Raw genomic sequence first — 20,251 nt, forward strand, 5'->3', positions numbered from 1 at the left:
CCTTAGACAGATGAGATTTCTAAGAACTTGGCTCCCACGGGAAACTCTGGGCCATCCACTGTAACAGGTCCAGCTGTGTCCAGCTAAACGGGTATCTGAAGTTCCAACTCCCAGTTCTTCAGAACGTGGCCTCTGAGGCTGGCGCTGTGGCCTAGTGGGAAAAGCTGCTGCCTGCAGTGCCGACATCCCCCATGGGTGCCGGTTCGAGTCCTGGTACTTATGAGGTACAGGAAGTAACAGCACGAGAAGGAACATGACGCTGGGAGTCCCCGCGGGTCACCCCGAATGACAGGCTTACAGCACTGAAGACTCCAGTCCGTGAACCTGTGCTACGTACAGGTCGGCATCTCACACAGCGGCGTCCTCACTCTCTCCTCTGGCACTGTCAAGTCCCTGAGTCATGCCCTGGACAGCAGGGAGCCCCGGCGTCTGGGGACAAGGCTGGGAAGGTGACACCTGCACTTCAGCACTGAGCGCCGCCGCAGACATGCCCTCCCGACCCCCGCTGGCCTGACGCGTCATCTTTATAGTCTGCGTGCTTTAGACTCAGGCACACAACAGGAGCATCCTCTGAAACCCAAGAACACACTTAGGAAAACTGAAACTATCTCCACGTTTTTATTAGGAAGCACGATTCAGCATTTCACGTTCAGGCTCAAAGTTCGCATTAATGCTGTAAAATAGAATTCATGGAAATGCCTGAGCAGTGTGTCCTGAGGGGAAATGGCGCAGGGATTTCCTGAACAGACTTACTCGTATGAGGTCCATGAGTGTGCTGTAAACGAAGGCTCCTCTGGGAAGGAAGAAACAGCTTCCAGGGCTGACATCGTGGAAGAAGAAAAGCTCCTGCTCCTACGGGGAGACAATCGCTGCCTTTCAAACACACGGTACTCACTGCACACACGTGACATGCATGGGCACGACACACAGTCATCCTTTCCACCTTCTAATAACAGACATTCCAGGGGGCTCAAGACCACCTACCCCTAACTACACTTAAGAGCACACATAAAATGACAACGCACACTGATGGGTACCAAGCCTGGAACTCGGCGTTTATGGATCTTTTGTTATCTCCTGCTAATCTCCTTGCTTGGCATGCATGGGATGTGGACATCAGGGAGAGGCCACACACAAAAGACCAGAGAAGCTCACCGCAGGGGTGGGCTTTAAGTGATGCCCCAGTAGCTCATGCCTGCCACTTACTGAGGCCGCCCAGAGCCAGGCACCGCCACCCATGCCCGTACTCACGCCAGCCCAGCAAAGCCATCGGCAAGAGAGACAAGGACAGGAGTTCCACGAGGGACTGAGCACAGCTACCATCTAACACAGCTCTGAGTGACAGAGCTGATGAAAACCAGGTCTGTCTCTGTCAGACCTCACGTCTCTGCACACTGCTCTCTCAAAGGCCAAGGCTGCCATCAACTGTGCACAGTTAAAAAAAAAAAAAAAAACAACACTTTCTATTAGATACAAACAAGCAAAGGGGCAGGTATTTTGGTGCAGCAGTTCAACTGCTACTCAGGATGGCCACAGCCATAGCACAGTGTCTGCTTACACTGCCGGCCGCTCCACTTCTGAGCCAATCTCCTGCTAACGCGCACCCTGGGAGACAGCCGCCGACGGCCAAATGCCTCCATGTGGAAGGCCTAGACGGAGTTACAGGTTTCTGGCTTCAGCCTGGTCTAGGCCTGGCTATTTGAGGAGTGAGCCAGTGAATGAAAAATCTCTTTGTGTCTATTTACCTATCTTTCAAAAAATAAAATAAAATAAAATAAATAGAACCTTTTTAAAAAAATAAGAGAAGAATACAAGTTTTAAAAGCTAATAAAAGATATGAGAAGGAAAGAGGTTAAAAGATATTTGGGGTATTATCATGCAAGAGTTCAATGGCAGACTACAAGAGCCAGAAAAATAGAAGACAGAAGAGAGAAGGAAAAACAAAATATTTTTCAAAAATTTCACTTCATGGTGCATAACCGGAAGCCGGCAGGCAGATTCCCACCAGCAGGGACGTGGACAGGGCATGATGGGAAGCCGGCAGGCAGCTTCCCACCAGCAGTGACGAGGACGGGGCATGATGGGAAGCCAGCAGGCAGGTTCCCACCAGCAGTGACGAGGACGGGGCATGATGGGAAGCCAGCAGGCAGGTTCCCACCAGCAGTGACGTGGACAGGGCATGATGGGAAGCCGGCAGGCAGGTTCCCACCAGCAGGGACGTGGACAGGGCATGATGGGAAGCCGGCAGGCACGTTCCCACCAGCAGGGACGTGGACAGGGCATGATGGGAAGCCGGCAGGCAGGTTCCCAGCAGCAGTGATGAGGACGGGGCATGATGGGAAGCCGGCAGGCAGGTTCCCAGCAGCAGTGATGAGGACGGGGCATGATGGGAAGCCGGCAGGCAGGTTCCCAGCAGCAGTGACGAGGACGGGGCATGATGGGAAGCCGGCAGGCACGTTCCCACCAGCAGTGATGAGGACGGGGCATGATGGGAAGCCGGCAGGCAGGTTCCCACCAGCAGTGACGAGGACAGGGCATGATGGGAAGCTGGCAGGCAGGTTCCCACCCAGCAGCAATGAGGAGGGGGCGTACCTTCCCGATTTTCCTGTGATCTCGGTTCTTGGCCTCCTCCTGGACCTGCTCCCAGGTTTTCATCATCTTGTTATCGGGAAAGGAGATCCCGTAGATCCTCTGCAGGGTCTCCATCTCAGGACTGCCCTCCCAGTAAGTTGAAGAATTCTAAGCATCACACAAGATCTTGGTAAGCACATACGCACCTCTGCCACCAGCTCGTCAGGATAACTGACTTTGGGAAGGCACCTGTGCCAGAAGACCCTGACGCTGATTCTAGCCAGTCTGGGGATGCTACTGTCCAGGCCTGCATGGAGCTGTCAGAGGCTGGGACCGCACAGTCAGCCCACCCCTCTCGACTCCCAGGGCAGCACCCAGCCCACCGCACCCTCATACGCCCTGTTCTTCTTCCTGGAGCAGACCTTTCTCCCATGCAAACAGCTGGTCTGGCTCACATTAGGTGACTCCAGACAACCACTGCACAGAATTAAAAATACACGAAAAAGAAATGTACTTAACACTTACAATAAGGTTAAATGATAAACGTCATATATGGCGTTCTAACTGTCAAAATTCACAAAAGTATTATTTTTAGACAAGTAAGAATGAAGTATTTTAAAACATCATGATGTTCAGGCTATAAAAGATAGGACTAAAATGCCTTACGATCTAGGTTACATAAGTTTGCTACATTGATAAACAAGTCAAGCCTCACCTTGAAAATTTTGATGGCTTTGATCTTCCCAGTGTGTCTCACGTGGGGCCCTTTACAAAGGTCAACCAGTGGACCGCACCTGCAGGGACATTGCAGCCATGCCCAGCAGTTACAGCAACCGACTATCCATCATCAACCACATTCTCACGGCTGACGTGGGGGCTTTCACTGACTTACGTCTTGGGCCATTTTTCATCTGGGGTCGGGGAGTGAAGCAATGCATCCAGCTAGGGTCCCAGCCTACTCTCCTTTGCTCAAATTCAAAATCCAAAGACCATCTTCCGAAAGAAACCGTGCATGTTAACCACCACAGCCCAAGGCTCTCAAGAACCTCCAGAGCCATGGAATCAGGGAGCTACGAATCCGTCCGACATCCACTACAGCACATTAGCTGCATATTCCAAAGTCATGCAGCAGGGTGCGTGTTTGAGGACGTCTGGTTTTATGACGAAGCGACGGGGTGTTTCTGTTTATTAAACCGGGATTAAAACACACGAGGCTGGGCCAGCGCCGTGGCTCACTAGGCTAATCCTCCACCTTGCAGCGCCGGCACACCGGGTTCTAGTCCCGGTCGGGGCTCCGGATTCTGTCCCGGTTGCCCCTCTTCCAGGCCAGCTCTCTGTTGTGGCCTGGGAGTGCAGTGGAGGATGGCCCAAGTCCTTGGGCCCTGCACCCCATGGGAGACCAGGAGAAGTACCTGGCTCCTGCCATCGGATCAGCGCGGTGCACCGGCCGCGGCGGCCATTGGAGGGTGAACCAATGGCAACAGGAAGACCTTTCTCTCTGTCCCTCTCTCTCTCTCTCACTGTCCACTCTTTCAAAAAATAAATAAATAAATAACACACACAAGGCTGTAGCTGGGGCTTCCCTTGCACACAGAATGAACCAGAACCCCAGTGTCGTAAGCAGTACAGATACTAACCGAGTCAAAATGTGAAGCCCTATCAGAGGCAGGGTCACTTAACATCACTGACTCAAGGAAAAATAGTGAAGGAAGCACTGCCTTCACGATTTCCGCCCGTTTCAAGTAGGAGTGAACGCCATGACGGGCAGACAGAGGGTCTGGCTCCCAGACAAGCAAACACAATGCAGCTCTAGACAGGGAACGCCGGTTCTCTGCAAGACCAGGCTTCACGCACGCTCCTGTCCACGAGGAAGGTCAGCACGCAGGCAAAGGGCTGCCTGCTGGCACGAAAGCTTTCAAAGCTCCTATCCTTCAACACTCACAGGGAAAAGCTCTTTTTTCCTTCAAGAATTAAATATAAGCTGTACAAATTGGATATAAAAATGGTCAAAACTGACCTGGGAAATATTCTTTTACAACACCAAAAGAAGCCAGGAATTTGAAACTGAGCACACCTTTTCCATATCTGCATTTATTTTTAACCTTAAAACGGTTACACAAACATTTACTTGACTCAAGTAATAAATAAAAACGTTATCAGGTCATCAAAGAGTAGCAAAAATAAGATAAACGTGGTATTCCAACTCAGGGTCAAATCAGCTTTGCACAAAGGGGATCCACCTTTAATTATAATTAAACCAGAGAACCATAAAGCCCTGATGTGGGATGTACGTGTCCCTGGTAGGGGTATCCGTGAGCGTACCTATACACATCAGGGCTCCCAAGATGGGGCCGTGACAGCCGCACTCGTCCAGCTGGTGGGCAGAGAAGGACAGCAGGACCCAGAGGGCAGCTCCGAAACTGGGCGGATGAAAGGCGCCGGGAGCCCAGTGCTAGGCTAAGCGATTCCGGCACTGAAGGCACTTGGCTTTTTTGCCTTTGTGTCTATAGTTTGTTTCTGTGCCACGTGAAACCCTACTACAGTGGGAGGCTGGCACATCTGGGCCGTGGGCCGTGGGGAGTGCAGTGTAAGCAGAGACCACGGCGAGAGGAGCGGCCACGGCCTTGTTAACAGAAGTGTGGCTGCATGGAACAGAAGCGCTCTTCTCTCTCAGCTCCCCGGGAGGTAAGGTGTCGGGCGAACACAATCTTACCCACAGGGAGAGAGAGCCCATCACAGCTGACGCCCAGAAATAAAATTTGTGTCAGTGCCAAGGAGGAGACAGGCATTTCCCCTAGGTCCTAAACTTCCGGAGCTGCTCACTGCAGTGCGCTGACCACGGGACATTGGACAGACTGTCCAGTAGAAACCAGCCCTGTTCCTGCCCCTGCCCTCACCTCCACCAGAGAGCAGTGTTGAAAACCATGCACACACACCCACCTGTAAACCGTGGTTGTCGGAGTGTCAACCTTCTCATTCAGAATGCGGCACTTAAATTTATTGTACTACAAAGAGAAACATTTACACACTAATACACAAACTGTTTAAGTGAAAAACACAACTCTACTTTTTCAATAAAAACTGCAAGGTAGCCTGTGATGTTCTTAGGAGCTGAGCCACGAGAGACACGGACAGCTGCACTTCCAGCCCAGGGGCCACAAGAGGGCAGTGTTGTGGGCAGCTGCCCACAATGCGGGCATCCCACAAGGCGCAGGTGTGAATCCCAGCTGCTCCACGTCTGATCCAGCTCCCTGCTAATGCTCCTGGGAAAGCAGAAGATGGCCCAAGTATTTGGGTCTCGGCACCTGGATGAAGCTCCTGGCTCCCTGCTTTGGCCTGGCCCAGCCCCGCCATTTTAGCCATTTTGGGAGTGAACCAGCAGGTGGAAGATCTGTCTCTCCCTCTCTCTCTGTAACTCTGCCTTTCAAATAAGTACATAAATCGTTAAAAATAAGAAGACTCAACTGAAATGAGATGTGCTGGGAGTGCAGAACAGACTGCGTGTTAGAGTGTGGTGTGGGAAGAAAGAATATAAAACAGACTGTTGGGGTGGGTGTTGGGGGCAGTGGCTGAGACACTGCTTGAGACGCCTGCATCCATCCCATACTGGAGCCCTGGCTGCTCTGCTTCCGGGCCAGCTCCCTGCCGACGTGCGCCCCGAGAGGCAGCAGGTGACGGCTCAATCACCCGGCTCCCTGCCACCCACACAGGAGACCGAGACTGAACGCCCAGCTCCTGGCTTCAGTTTGGTCCGGTTCTGAATGTCGCAGGCATCTGGGGAGTGCACCAGTCGATGGGGGATCTCTGCCCGCCCCTCCCCCCCCCCCTTTCAAATAAAAGTTTTAAAAAATTGCTCATTATTTTTATAATGGCTACATGTTGAAATGGAATTTTTGGTATCTTAATAATCTCACCTTTCTTTTACTTCTAAATCATAGTTTCCAGAATTTTTTTTTCAGTCCGCGCTGCCCCCAGAAATTTAACATTGTGCACACGGCTCAGATCTGCAGGCTGCATGACATTTCTGCCAAACAGCACTGTTCTAGAATATCTGATTTTAACTACATGAAATAAATAAAATTCTGAGGACACAGCTACATTTTTAATTTGTGTAAAAACAAAATTATGCTAACTGATGATATAATTACATTTTGAAAACTTCTACACAGAACAGGCAAGGTGCCCACATCTGGAGCTGGCACTGGCACAGTGGGTTAAGCTGCCGCCTGCAATGCCAGCATCCCAAATGAGCACCGGGTTGAGGCCCTGCTACTTCACTCCCAATGCAGCTTCCTGCTAATGTGCCTGGGAAGGCAGTGTAAGATGGCCAAGAACTTGGGCCCCTGCTACCATGTGGGAGACCAGATGGAGTTCCAGGCTCCTGACTTTGGCCCTGGCTCCAGCTCCCGACCCCAGCTTCCCGCTAATGCAGGCCCTAGAAAGGGTCGTGGGAACAGCAGTCCGACACCAGCAACACTCAGAATTAATCAGAGTTGTAAACACACACATGAAGAGCATCCACCTGCCCCTGATCCACCTCCGTCTGCCTTAGTGTCTAGTGTCTAGTGTCAGGCACTAGAGAAAGAAGGGAAATGTCACGGCAAGTGGCCAGCACCGTGACAAGGGCTCCAGACTCTGGGACATTCTGGCGAGCAGTCGGTTCCTCGGGGGAGAAAGGACCACCTCCAGGAACTGCTTTCAACATTCCTGGTAGAGGTCTTCATTCTGGGAGTGTCTCCACCTCACCTTAAACATCTCCAGGAGGACTTCCTTGCTGACTTCCAGTCTTTCAAAAGGCTGCCTTTCTTTGATGATAGCTTTGCACATGTTCTCCAGGGCCGGCAGCTCCGTGCTGGACACGGCTCTGAAAAGAGCAGGCAGGACTCAGCACAGACCCTTCCTGCCCTTGCTCCCGCGGCTCTGGGCGCTGCGGACACACTTTCTAAATTGGTCTGGTGTCCCACTGCCCTGGGGCTGAAGAAAGTCAGGCATCTGCACACTCTCCCACTGCTTGGAGAGCAGACAGAGGCCTCAATGAAGGCTGACCTGCGCCTTCAACCCACAGGGAACCGTTAGGGGATCTTGCAGCAAATCCTGAAGGGCTCCGAGGACTCTGCTCCCAGAGGGTCTGCCTCATCCTGAACCCACCGGGACGCTGCTGGGCACAGTACACTAGTGCTCACCCGGTCCCTGGCCTCCTGGCTGTGGTCCAGGCTGGGAGGAGCTGTTCCCTGGTTGAGGCCCCCAAACCCTTACAGCTGGGAGGTTGTCTTCACACAAGGCTGGCTGACCCCCACACCAGGGCAGGCCCACCGGGCCTGAAACAGTCTCCCTGCAGATGTCTACAACTTACCCCCCGCATCCTCAGGGCTTGCTCCCCCTCCATTCTGGCCTCTGCTTCAATGTCCCCTTAGCCTTCCCGGACCACTGGCCCAGCCTGGCTCGAACTTCAGCTCCTACTCCCAACCTCTGTGGAGTGGGGAGGGGCTGGAGATCGAGCGCAACGTCACAGGCCAATGACTTAACCAACGGTGCCTACGCAGCAAAACGGCCACTCAACTCCCCTAAGCAGCCTGCATGTGAAGAAACAAAACCCTAAGCAATGGGGTTGAGGAAGCGTCGGGTAACACAGCCAGGGTACAGGGGAAGAGAAGCCCCTCACTGCCTGCCACTCTCCACCCCGGTCAGCTGGGGCAGTGTTGTGAAACTGCGCCCACTACCTGTGGGGTCCGTGCCAGTTTTGGGTAATGACAGAACTTAACTGAATTGCTGGATACCTAAATGGTGTCCAGAGTTAGACTCCACTGTTGGTATAGCAAAAAAAAAACAAAAACAAAACCCACACTTGGGTTCAGAAGCACTGTGTACAGGAGCCAGCCTTGTGGCCTAGCAGGTAAAGCCGCTGCCTGTGCCACCCATATGGGCTCCAGTTCATGTTCTGGCTGCTCCACTTCAGATCCAGCTCCCTGCTAATGGCTTAGACAAAGCAGCGGAGGATGGCCCAACCCATGTGGGAGACCTGGAGGAAGCTCCTGGCTCCTGGCACCAGCCTCGTCGGGTGCTGGCAGTTATAGCCATGTGGGGAGTGAATCAGAGAATGGAAACCTCTGTTTTTCTCTAATTCTGACTTTCAAATAAATAAATCCTTAAAAAAAAAAGTACCGTAGACAAAAACGGTGCTGTGAGTGCAACAGTGCAGACGGAACAAGTCTGTCGGCAGCAGTGACGTGGTGCTGACGCTTGGGCAGGGGGTCATGAGGCAGGAGTGGGGGTGACAGCAAAGGTGAGTTACACTGCACTGTCCAGCACGAGGGGCAGGGTCTGAACTGAGGCAGAAGTCAGAGCAGGAGGGACAGACAGGAAAACCACTTAGAAAAGTGGCAGACGTGCACCAACAGCAGGATGGGGACGCCGAGGGGCCGGGAGGAACGGGAAGGGCCCTGGGATTTCAGTTGTGCAGCTGCGGACATCCTGCAGGGTGGTGGGCAGTGCAGGGCAGGGGGTGCACTGGGGCTGGGCCTGCTGCCTAGGGAGTCCCAGCTTCTCTGCAGGCTGCCCGGCCTGGCATTCCACACAGCAAGACGTCTGCTGAGGGTGACCGTACCCTCGCAGAACTGAACTAACTGCTCTCCAGGAGCCAAGCCTGTGGTCTGGTCTAAGTGAGCACTGCTAGATTACACAGCATACAGCCTCCTTCTAGGCGAAAAAAAAAAAAAAAAACCAGCTTGAGAAGTTACCCTTGAATCTAAACTCACTGTTCCAAAAATGCCCATCCAATCTGTAATCACAATCTGCAGTACGTAGTGACTGAGCTAAGACGTAGCCACCGCAGAACACCAAATCCCATGTGCACGAGTCAGCCTCAGCGGGGTTACCTGTCTTCAATGAACATGTCATAATAAAATCCGTTCTCGATGGGCGGACCGTAGCACAGGTGGCCTCCGTAGTAGAGTTCCATGGCCTCCCCGAGAACGTGAGCGCTGGAGTGCCAGTACACCTGCACGCACAGGACACACAGCCCGTCAGCTACCAAACGGCGTCACAGAAATCTGCAGCAAACCGGCGTGAGGAAGCAGGGGATGAAGTTCAAGGGGACAAGCACCACGACACGAGGGCAGCATCGATTTGAAGAGAGACTCCTCAGTGCCCACGGGACAGGATGTTGTCTGAGCTCTCCTGCGGTCCGCCAGAGCTCTCTGCTCAGCTCTGGAGTAAACCTCTGCCACAGTGCAGCCGGGTCTCAGCTCCTCCATCATCTGCTTCCCTGTGCACTGACTCCGGGGAACGGGACCAGCCACCTGGGACACCCAGCAGGGCCCAGCAGAGCAGCCCACACAAAGGCGCCCCAGGCCCCGAGTGAGGGGACAGCCAGGAAGTGCCAGATCCTAGTGCCCTTCCTGTACCCAGGGGCAGCCTCCCTGAGCTGGGTGCAGACAGCTGCAGGGCCTGCTGCAGACGGCACCGCCCTTAGGGGACCTGCCTCTCCACGGCAGGAAAGAAAAGCTACCAGGGAACCCCTGCTGGCCGCCAGGGACCCCCGAGCAGTGTGGACGCGGCCATTAACCGGCTCGTTGGCTCTACACGTTCAGAGAGTGGACTGGGTTTGAATTCCCAAAGAATTCATCTAGAAACCCAAACTAACCAGAGACACCAAGAAATATGAGGATGCCTCAAAAAGTTGGAGAAAAATGGAATTGGAAGTTTATTTTGGTTCAACAAATTTTTGTAACCCATGCATATTTTTCTCAAACCCCTTGTCTGGGGCTGACAGAGCCCTGTTAAGCAGGTGCCAGTCACAACCAGAAAGCTGCCTGACACATGCACTCAGAGCCAAGAGGACAGTGGCCCCAGGGCAGGGGGCTGGGTGTGGTCTGCCAGGCTGCCGAGGACAGCCCAAAGCTCCTCTCTGGGGCTCGGTCCACACCTTGGTATCTGCTGAGCCACGTACTCTCGGGTGCAGGAGGCACAACCGTGAATGAAACAGACCCACTGCCCTCACACAGTAACAGCTGATGGAGGAGACGGAGAGAGAGCTCTAGGATATCATCTCCCAACAACGAAGACCCCTTCCCCACCCCCGCCCCGCCCCACCCCAGCGAGCCAGGGAGGGCCCGCGGCAGCCATAGGCAGGCCCTGGGGAGGAGTCTGGGTTTTACTCCAGATTTAATGGGATACACAGAGGGGTTTAAGAGAAATGCTTCCATTTCCATTCTAAAAAAAGCATTTCACAGCCGTAGAGGAATGGACTCCAGGGATCAAAATAGCAAGCAGGCAGTCCCTGGACGCAGCCGTGAGAGAACGAACACAGGTCAGTGGAGAAGGGGCCAGCTTCAGAGTCATCTGGACAGTGTCGTCTCCTGCTCTGGTCCACCCACAAACCAGCGGATACAGCTGGCGGGGGGCAGTGAGGTAACCACACAGATCCTCACGGTGTGCACTCGGGCAGCACACTGAGGAGGGCAAACAGAGACAAGAAGCCCGCGGTGAACGCACTGAGGATTCCTGCACCTCGGCCAAGTGGAGGCCGCACACGGGCAGCACTGGTACGCAGCTGGGCAGGCCTGGCTGAGGCAGGCGTCAGCAGTTTAGAGAACTGTATTTTCAGAGTCACTTTTAACCATGGGTTGCTCCCACTGTATTGTTTAACCGTTTGATGGTTATACTTCACATATTTTACACAGAAATTACAATGAGGTTCTTATATTTTGGAATAAGAAATTAAGGAATTTAGCACAGCTTCACAATCAGTGTAAGCTAAGCTAATCATACACTAGGTTTTCACGGGAGATCATGGAGTTGAAGAGAAACTGCTTGAAGGGAGACAGCAAAGTTACAGTGACAATGACATCAGAAACCTACATGAAAACGTGGTCTTTTATAAAAATGTACATTAATAAGTACTTGAAGGATATTTGAGTTTTGATGATCTTTTCCAATTCTCCGCACACATCAAACTTTAAAGTAGGGGCAGACATTTGTCACAGCATTAGGATGCCAGCTGGGACACCTCCTTCCTCCGCCCTGCTCCTGGCCCAGCTCCCTACAGTGCAGATCCTGGAAGGCAGCAGGATGGCTCAAGGAGCTGGGTCCCAGCCCCCTCATGGGAGCGTGGTCTGAGCTCCTGGCTTCAGCCTCACCCAGCCACGGAGGGCATCTGGGGCAAGAACCAGTGGACAGGGGCTTTCTTGTCTCTCTCTGCCTCCCGAGTAACTTTTTAAATTAAAAATTATTAAATCCATGTTTAAAATCTATTAATCATTTCTAATACACATTGATTCAATAAATGAAACATTCTAACTTTAAGAAACAATCATGTTGGGGCTGGTGCTGTGGTGCAGCAGGTTAAAGCCCAAGCCTGCAGCACCAGCATCTCATACGGGTGCTGGTTTGAGTCCAGGCTGCTCCACTTCCAATCCAGCTCCCTGCTAACGCACCTGGGAGAGCACCAGAGGCTGGCCCAAGTCCTTGGGCCCCTGCACCCAGATGGGAGACCAGGAAAGAACTCCCGGGTCCTGGCTTCGGATCAGCTCAGCTCCAGCCATTGCAGCCATTTGGTCAGTGGACCACCAGATGGAAGGCCAGGCCTCTTTCTGTCTCTGTCTCTACCTTTCTCTGTAACTCTTTCAAATAAATAAAATAAATCTCAAAAAAATCATTTAAAAATGATAAATATGAACTTCCTAAAAATTGATGTATTTGTATGTATTCCTTCCACAAGGAACACTGTATTCAATGTTTATGGAACTCTGGTATTCAGATTCTAAATCTCAGAAGGCCAGAAGTGTCCCCCCTGACGTCAACCCATGGCCTCTCGCATCAGGCGGCTCACGGCGTCAGCAGCCCCCTCACAGCTGGATGTGGCACACTCACAGCCTGGGCTTCCTCGCTGTGGAACGTGAGCAGCTCCAGGGTGCAGTCCCCCTGCAGAGGGCGGTCCAGGTCCCACAGCTCCCCGTCCACCTTGGCGACCACAGCGCTCTCCGCCAGCTCTCGGCTAGTGAGAGAGAGAGAAGCCACCTGGGGTTAATCTTACCGCGTATTAAATGAGTCCTTAAAAGGGAAAAATAATTTCTAGGTTTTATATAAAGTACAAATGTAAAATAATAGGACAGATTTTTATTTAAATTTTGTGACAATTATTTTATGTACAAAAGTAATACACCTTCACTGTAGCAACTTGGAAAACAAAGGACAAAGACAACATTAGAAATGACTCAGGCATCTTACATCCAGAAACAACCACACTCGGGAGGTTCTGTACCTGAGGGACTCATGTTTTTCCTACCCCACCCCCATACACTTTTCACAGAAACATAGCTGCCAACATAACTGTATGGCCTGCTCTCTCCATGCCAGCAGGTGGACTTCCAAAGCTGGAAGAACACTGGGAGAACACTTATCACAGGGGCCATGACTCCGGCACACCGAGGTCACCTTCACACTCACACGGCACAGACATCCACACGCACACCCATGTCTCCTGCCTTGCTTTCTGGAAACCAGTCCACACAAGTGCAACTGCTGGGTCAGGGGCCTCCTGCCTTTAAAGATTTCTGGTAGACATCACACTACCCGAAGGAGTTCTTGACCTTTGTCAACGTGGGGTTGAAAATGGCTTTAATTTGATTATTAATTTTAGCAAGTATTTACAAGCTTTTTTACTTGTATAAAGCATTTCCTTTGCCTGCTTTTCATTAAGGCGTTGATCTTTTTCTTTCTCTTATGGTATCTTTTAAAGAACTTTTAGTGTTTGAAAATTACTGACAATAACAAGAGAAGAAACCTAGAAAGTACAGAAAAGCAGAGAAAAAAGAAATCACCCACAATCCCCAACCCAGAAATTTCTGTTAACATTTTGTTGTATGTTCTTCTATATGTTTTAAGATGTTTTTATTCCTTTATCTTCATTTCATTTGAAAGTCAGAGGCACAGAGGGAGGAAGTGTCAGAGAGACATACGGGAGATCTTCCATCTGCTGGCTCACTTGACGTACACATCAATATAAAACTGGAATAGTACTATTTTGCATGTGTTATTTAGTCATTTTTAAATGATCTATTCATTTGCTGTGAAGGGAGGGAGGGGGGAGAGGGAGAGAGAGAGGGATCAATCTTTCATCTTCTGGTTCACTTCCCAAATTGCCACAACAGCTGGGATTGGGCTAGGCCCCACCAGGAGCCAGGAACTCCATCCAGGTCTCCCCTGTGCTTGGCAAGGGCACAAGCAGTTGGTGTATCTTCCACTGCTTTCCCAGGTGCCCTAGCAGGGAGCTGGACTGGAAGTGGAGCAGCCGGGAAACAAACCAGTGCTCACACTGGATGCCGGCTTATCACACTGGATAAGCGGCTGTCCTACAATGCCAGGCCCCTGGTAACCTCCTTCTTAAACTTAACAATAAATCACAGCATTTTCCTTAACAGGAGACAGACTTCTATAGCATGCTATTTAAGAGTTGCAGAGGAACCAAGATTTGTTAAATATTTTGGTTCTTTTCTTTGAGAGGCAGAGTTACAGACAGAGAGGAAGGTTGTCTCCCACCTGCGGGTTCACCCCCCAAATGGCTGCAATGGCTGGAACTGAACAGATCTGAAGCCAGGAGCCAGGAGCCTCCTCTGGGTCTCCCATGCAGCTACAGGTGCCCAAGCACTTGAGCCATCCTCCACTACTTTCCCATACAACAAGCAGAGAGCTGGACTGGAAGAGGAGCAGCCGGGACCCAATCCGGTGCCCATATGGGATGCCAGCACTGCAGGTGGTAGCTTTACCCACTACGCCACAGCGCCAGCCCCAAGTTACTGAGTTTTTGTGGTGCTTTTGTTGTAGCAGCTCAGCCTAGACTTTAAAATTATGGCAATAAAAACCCAAAAATAATTCTAAAAATAACCAAAATATGTGGTACTTGTTTAGTAGTCGGTTACAAGGCAACAGACACTAAGGTGTGGAAGCCAGAACCCTTGTTATGGCCTAGCAAAATACCTGCGAGAACTTGCAGGCACAGCACAGTCATGGTGCTCGGTGGTCACGGCGCCCGAGCACGTGAGGGAGCAGCTGTACGAGCCAGAAGCTGCTGCGCGGTCGGTAAGTGCTGCTTTGAGCAGCGTGACTGACGGCTCCCAACCTGCAAGCAGAGAGGGACGGGGCTCCACAAGCCCAGGCTCTCTCCAATCGTGGCCTCTAATTCCGGTGGACTAAGAACCCAGAAATCCGGGGCCCTGCGAGACTAGAGAGACAACCTGCTGTCCTGAAAAGCCAGGGGGATGGGCACGGACAGGGCTTCCCCAGGGGTCGGGGGCTGCGGTGTCAGAGAGGGAGGGCGCTCCTCTCCCACGGGCCTGGGTTCCCGTGCCCTCAGTGCAATCAACTGAGGGAGAGAGGAACGAGCCAGGCGCGGACGCCACGAAACAAAAAGGCCGAGCCTCGTCCAGAAGGTGTACTGCAGAGGGAGGCCTTTCACGTGGCGCTGATCCGCGCAAACAGACCAGGTGCCTGCTCCGGATATGAGGCCGAGGGCAGCCGATGACCCACCACACTCTGCGCCCAGCTCACACACAACTGGGGCTGCCTGATCCTTCGGAGACACCCCAGCCCCCCAGAGTGCATCGGCAACAACTGGGCTGAGCGCACTGCACAGCCCCAGAGCACAAACTCCTGCACCTCAAATGGGACGAACCAGGGTTAAGACGGCAATGAACTTCCCAAAGAGCAAAACTGGGGCCCCAGAGCCATGGCCGAGAGCCGCTTCCACACAGCCGAGTGTGGGGAGCAACCCGGACTGGACTGAGTTACTGGAATTAAGACTTATTCTATGCATCTGCTCTCCCACAATATGGCGCTGGGAGAGGAGGCAACAGCTTCTACCCAGCTGCCTCTTGCCAACTTGAGTGCTGACCTCCAGGAGCTGATCCTGCTCCTGATTGGAGGAGAGCAGCGTACTCGGCGTGTGGGCAGCCGAGTTGGGATTGGCGGAGGAGGACTATAAAGGAGGAGAGAGACAGCATGCACCAGGAACATCTAAGGGGAACATCTGAAGGAACACCTGTGCAGCCCCCGAGAGAGCCGGCCAGCGGTGTGCCGCTCCCCCGCGGAAGTGGGGAATGTGGCTAGGGGGAACCGCCCTTCCACGGAGGTGGAAGGGACGGTAGCCAACCCGGGAAGAACCAGCAGCAAACCCGGGGAGGGCCGAGCAGACGAAAGAACAGAGCAGGGTCCTGTGTCGTTCCTCCACGAAGAGGGGGAGCGACACCGAGGGCGGCTGATGGGTGGACGCTGCACAGAGGCTGCAGGCCTCATAAGGGCCACAGAACCCCCGAGCTCCCCGCAGCTCTGTCGGCTGCTTTCCTCCCCGTCTGAGACGGACATGCTGAGACTGTCTCACGCTGACCGCACACGTGTGGTGAGAGCAGACTTGCCTCCGAGTCTGCTGCTGGGATGCAGTGGTCAGCCTGGAGGGGAGGGGCGCGCCGCACATCACGCCAGAGTCCCAGGCTCTGAGGTGTGGACCCGCGCTGTCTCCCCAGGGAGGGCGGGGTGCTGGATACTGAGTGCCCACCTGCAGGTGTCTGGGTGTTGGAGGGGGGCCGGCAGACGGTCTACTGACCCCTACACCATTCTTCTCGTCCAGGGCAAGAATGCTCCAGCTGGCCTGTGGCTGGCTGCAGGAACACACTTCCACTCTCTCACAGCTGGGCACGGCCACGGACTAACGTGAGCTGCCACAGGCGGGACTGCAGTGGGCTACTCCAGGGTCCTTGCTTCAAGGCATCGCTGGTCAGCCTCTCTGTGGCTGGGCCCCAGCTTCCACTCCTGGACCCCAACAAACCCTACCATGGGCGGGCAGGTCACCAGAGTGGAAAGAAGCTGAATCCGTGAACGACTGCACGGACCAGGGATGTCCACCAGCTGAGACTGCTCACCTCCAGGCCACGGAGGAGAGTGTCTGAAGTCGACCTACTTAAACCACCGTCTTCAAGGGTCTCTGGGACTGCACACCTGCAGCCCCTGGAGGGCTCCAAACAACACAGACAGCCGAATGGCTCGGCAGGCAAGAGGGGAGGCCCCAGGACCTGCTTTTCTACCACGTTTCCAGACGGTGCCGATCCTGCTGGTCCGGGGACCACACCCTGCAAACCACTGACCTAACACTAACACGCAACCTGCTTCTCCACGAAAAAACAGAAACTTATTTGCCTCAAAACCCATTTCCCCCCAGCATATCCCCTCTCCTGGAAAACATCACACGGGGCAGGGAGGGCCTCGAGGGCCCCGGTGAGGTCAGGGTGAACAGAGCAGCAGGCCTGGCCTGAGGATTTCAACTGTCTCTGCCTTCCGGAGCAGTCAAAGTTAACCTACACGCAAGTTTTGTGCTATAGCGCCCACAGAGCTGTACTGAATGCCAGGAGTGAACATTAATGAAAACGCACACCTTCACGAATGTGTGTGATTTCTGGAAAGCTCGAAGTCCTGGTCCAGAACGGATAACATGTCTAACACATACACTCTCAACCTACAATCAACAGGTCTACAAAAACTCAAGGAGGGAAGGCATGTGGCCTAGTGGTTACCATGCCAGTCACGGTCTCTGCACCCCGTGTCAGAAAGCCTGGATTCGATTCCCATCTCCAGCCCGATTCCAGCTTCCTGGTAGTCTGGACCCCAGGATGGCTCAAGTCCTGGCTCTTGCCGCCCACATGGGAGATCCGAATTGCACTCCTGGTTCCTGGCGTCAGCCAGCCCTGGCCAGGACAGCCTTTGGAGAGTGAGAGCTCTTTCCCTTCCTCTAATATAACAACAATAGTAATAATAATAATAAAATTTTAAACTCATAGATGTTACTTGATTGATGAATAAGTCAGCATAAAATGTTCTATCAAGGATTATAAATTTTTTCACCATTTTTACTGGACCATTAGAACTTGGATCTTTTGAAGAGAAAAACACTGTGTTTTGACATTCAATTAATTACTTATCCAAATGGCCCTTTTAGAAGCCAGACGATAAAAACTGTTTAGTTTATTCACTGGATGAGTAGGAAGCACTGCCCCCAGGCTTTGGCACAGTTACGTAGTGCTGAGCACTGTCTCCCGACTATGGTTACCTAATCGCAGCAGCCACCTGATACGGCGTTGTCCTCCCACGGGCCCCTTCCACCGTCTCGCCACCAGCCACCCTCACTGTGAGTGCACTGCCGGCGTCCTCCTGTTCACCGACCGGAAGCAGGGCCTGTGAATCTTCCTTCAACGCTTGGAAGAGCTCCAACCTTTCTTTTATGAAATGTGGCCGGCGCTGCACCTGAGGAGCGTCGGAACACCACGGAGTCAGCACACGCCCTGTCCCCCAGCGGCTCCCTCCCTGTCAGTGCCCTGCCCACTCCCCCCTCAGCACCCGCAGGTCTGCGCCTCACACTGCTTCCTGGCTCCAGCACTCTCTGCTCCACTGACCAAACCCCTTCTTAGCGCTCAGGGTCCAGCTCAAAGCCACCTCCCCTTCCCACTGCGGAAGCAGCTGTATGCAGAGCCCCGCCACACAGCACTCACTGTGCATCACACAGTCACCCCTTGGCGTCTGCGGGGGTGGTTCCGGGACCCCAGGGACACCAAAGCCCACTGGTGCTCAAGTCCCTCCCAGGAAATGGTGCAGTGTGTGCATACAGCCTGCACACATCCTCCGTGTGCTCTCACTCGCCAACGTGAGTGCTGGGTCCACAGCTGTCGCACTGGACTGCTCAAGGAATGAGGGCAAGAAATAAAGTCTGCCCGTGCTCGGGACAGAGATAAACATTCTCCTGAGCAGCTCCATCGGAGGTGGCCGATCCCTGCAGTGGAACCCGTGGAGACGGAGGGCCGCCTGCACCTGCTCGCTCCACTGTCAGCCGTTCCCGCGTCTGTCTGAACTCCCCAGACTGACCCCCCCCCCCCCCCAGGGCCAGGAACTGTCCTTTGTTCCCACCAAAAGCTGACGCTCAGCACATACGTCTCGTTTGGTTGAGTGATTTACTTTTTTGTTTTGTTTTGTTTTTGACAGGCAGAGTGGACAGTGAGAGAGAGAGACAGAGAGAAAGGTCTTCCTGTGCCGTTGGTTCACCCTCCAATGGCCGCCGTGGCTGGCGCGCTGTGGCCGGCGCACTGCGCCAATCCGATGGCAGGAGCCAGGTGCTTCTCCTGGTCTCCCATGGGGTACAGGGCCCAAGCACTTGGGCCATCCTCCACTGCACTCCCTGGCCACAGCAGAGAGCTGGCCTGGAAGAGGGGCAACCAGGACAGAATCCGGTGCCCTGATTGGGACTAGAACCAGTTTTTAGTTTCCCTAACACAAGAGAAGAGTTCTACTATCTTACCTTAAACAGACTAAGGGGCACTTAAATATTAAATACAGTTGTGTAGTTAGTTCACTTTTAAGTTAAAACGTCTTATACATAAGACTTACAAAATTTTAAAACATGAATGGAGCACAAAAATAATTTAATCTGTAATTAAGTTTTTATTAAAAATCATAGGTAATTTACTGTGGACATACTTAAATTACAGGTAATATTTTATATTTTAAACTTGTTCTTTTTTTCTTTTTTTTTTTTTCTTTTTGACAGGCTGAGTTAGGCAGTGAAAGAGAGAGACAGAGAGAAAGGTCTTCCCTCAGTTGGTTCACCCCCCAAAATGGCCGCCACGGCCGGCGCTGCACTGATCTGAAGGCAGGAGCCAGGTGCTTCTCCTGGTCTCCCATGCGGTGCAGGGCCCAAACACTTGGGCCATCCTCCACTGCATAGCAGAGAGCTGGACTGGAAGAGGGGCAACCAGGACAGACCTGGCGCCCCAACCGGGACTAGAACCTGGGGTGCCAGCGCCGCAGGCGGAGGATTAGCCTAGTGAGCCGCGGCGCCGGCCTTATTTATTTATTTGAAAGGTAAACAGACAGCGAGCAGCAAGAGCGAGTGAGCGAGCGAGCGACCTCCCATCTGCTGTTTCACTCCCCAAAAGCCCACAGCAGCCAGGGCTGGACCAAAGCCAGAAGCCTGAACCCGATTCAGGAGTCCCCCATGAGTGGTAGCGACCCAGCTACTGGAACCACCCCACTGCTTCCTACAGTGTGCACCACCAGGAGGCCTGAGCCGGTGGCAGAGCTGGGACCCCGACCCCCACAACACCACAGCACGGACGTGGGCACCCAAGGCGGCATCTGGCCCCGGCCCCCAGGTAGCTTTCACAGGAGCTGCACAGCGGGGCCTTACCTCGCTGTCAGGCCCACTTTCCTTCATTTTCTTCTTGTCAGTGTCTTCGTCTTGGCTTTGACTGGGAGGCTGAAAGAGACATGATGAAGGGCTGGCATCCACAGAAAGAAAGAGCGACACTTCCGAAGCCCGAGGCAGGAGGGGGCCAGCAGGTGTCCAGGCGCACAGCTGGCCTCTCCCCATCACATCTACGACTCCATGGGCCATTTCCCAGGGTTCAGTGCTGCCTGTGCGTACATTTCATGCTCCTGCTATGCACATTCAATGTATTTTGCTCTTTAAAGTTTTCCCTTCTAAACTTTTTTTTAAAAATATATTTTATTTATTTAAAGGTAGAGTTACAGAGAGAGAGGTCCTCCATCTGCTGGTTCACTCCCCAAACGGCCTGGTATGGCAATGGCCACGGCTGGTCCAGGATGGAGCCAGGAGCCAGGAGCCCCTTCTGGGTCTCCCACAGGG

At 53.0% G+C, this 20,251-nt stretch overlaps 1 protein-coding gene across 2 annotated transcripts in view; it reads right to left on the reverse strand.

Annotated features, from left to right (window-relative positions):
- Positions 1-20,251, reverse strand: part of TARS3 (threonyl-tRNA synthetase 3) — a 52,509-nt gene that overhangs the window by 30,652 nt on the left and 1,606 nt on the right. For both annotated transcript variants that reach the window (XR_011380440.1, XM_051822271.2), the window contains exons 2-10: positions 19,793-19,861; positions 17,666-17,859; positions 12,442-12,565; positions 9,447-9,568; positions 7,318-7,435; positions 5,512-5,576; positions 3,287-3,365; positions 2,593-2,739; positions 754-852 (exon numbers count right to left, since the gene is read on the reverse strand). Coding sequence is in view for 1 of the 2 variants with exons in the window: in XM_051822271.2 (XP_051678231.2) it covers positions 754-852; positions 2,593-2,739; positions 3,287-3,365; positions 5,512-5,576; positions 7,318-7,435; positions 9,447-9,568; positions 12,442-12,565; positions 17,666-17,859; positions 19,793-19,861 (1,017 nt within the window). In the remaining variant the exon portion in view is untranslated. The remainder of the gene's footprint in view (positions 1-753; positions 853-2,592; positions 2,740-3,286; positions 3,366-5,511; positions 5,577-7,317; positions 7,436-9,446; positions 9,569-12,441; positions 12,566-17,665; positions 17,860-19,792; positions 19,862-20,251) is intronic.

Source organism: Oryctolagus cuniculus, chromosome 12 (assembly GCF_964237555.1).
Source record: "Oryctolagus cuniculus chromosome 12, mOryCun1.1, whole genome shotgun sequence".
In the NCBI taxonomy this organism is placed as follows: domain Eukaryota; kingdom Metazoa; phylum Chordata; class Mammalia; order Lagomorpha; family Leporidae; genus Oryctolagus; species Oryctolagus cuniculus.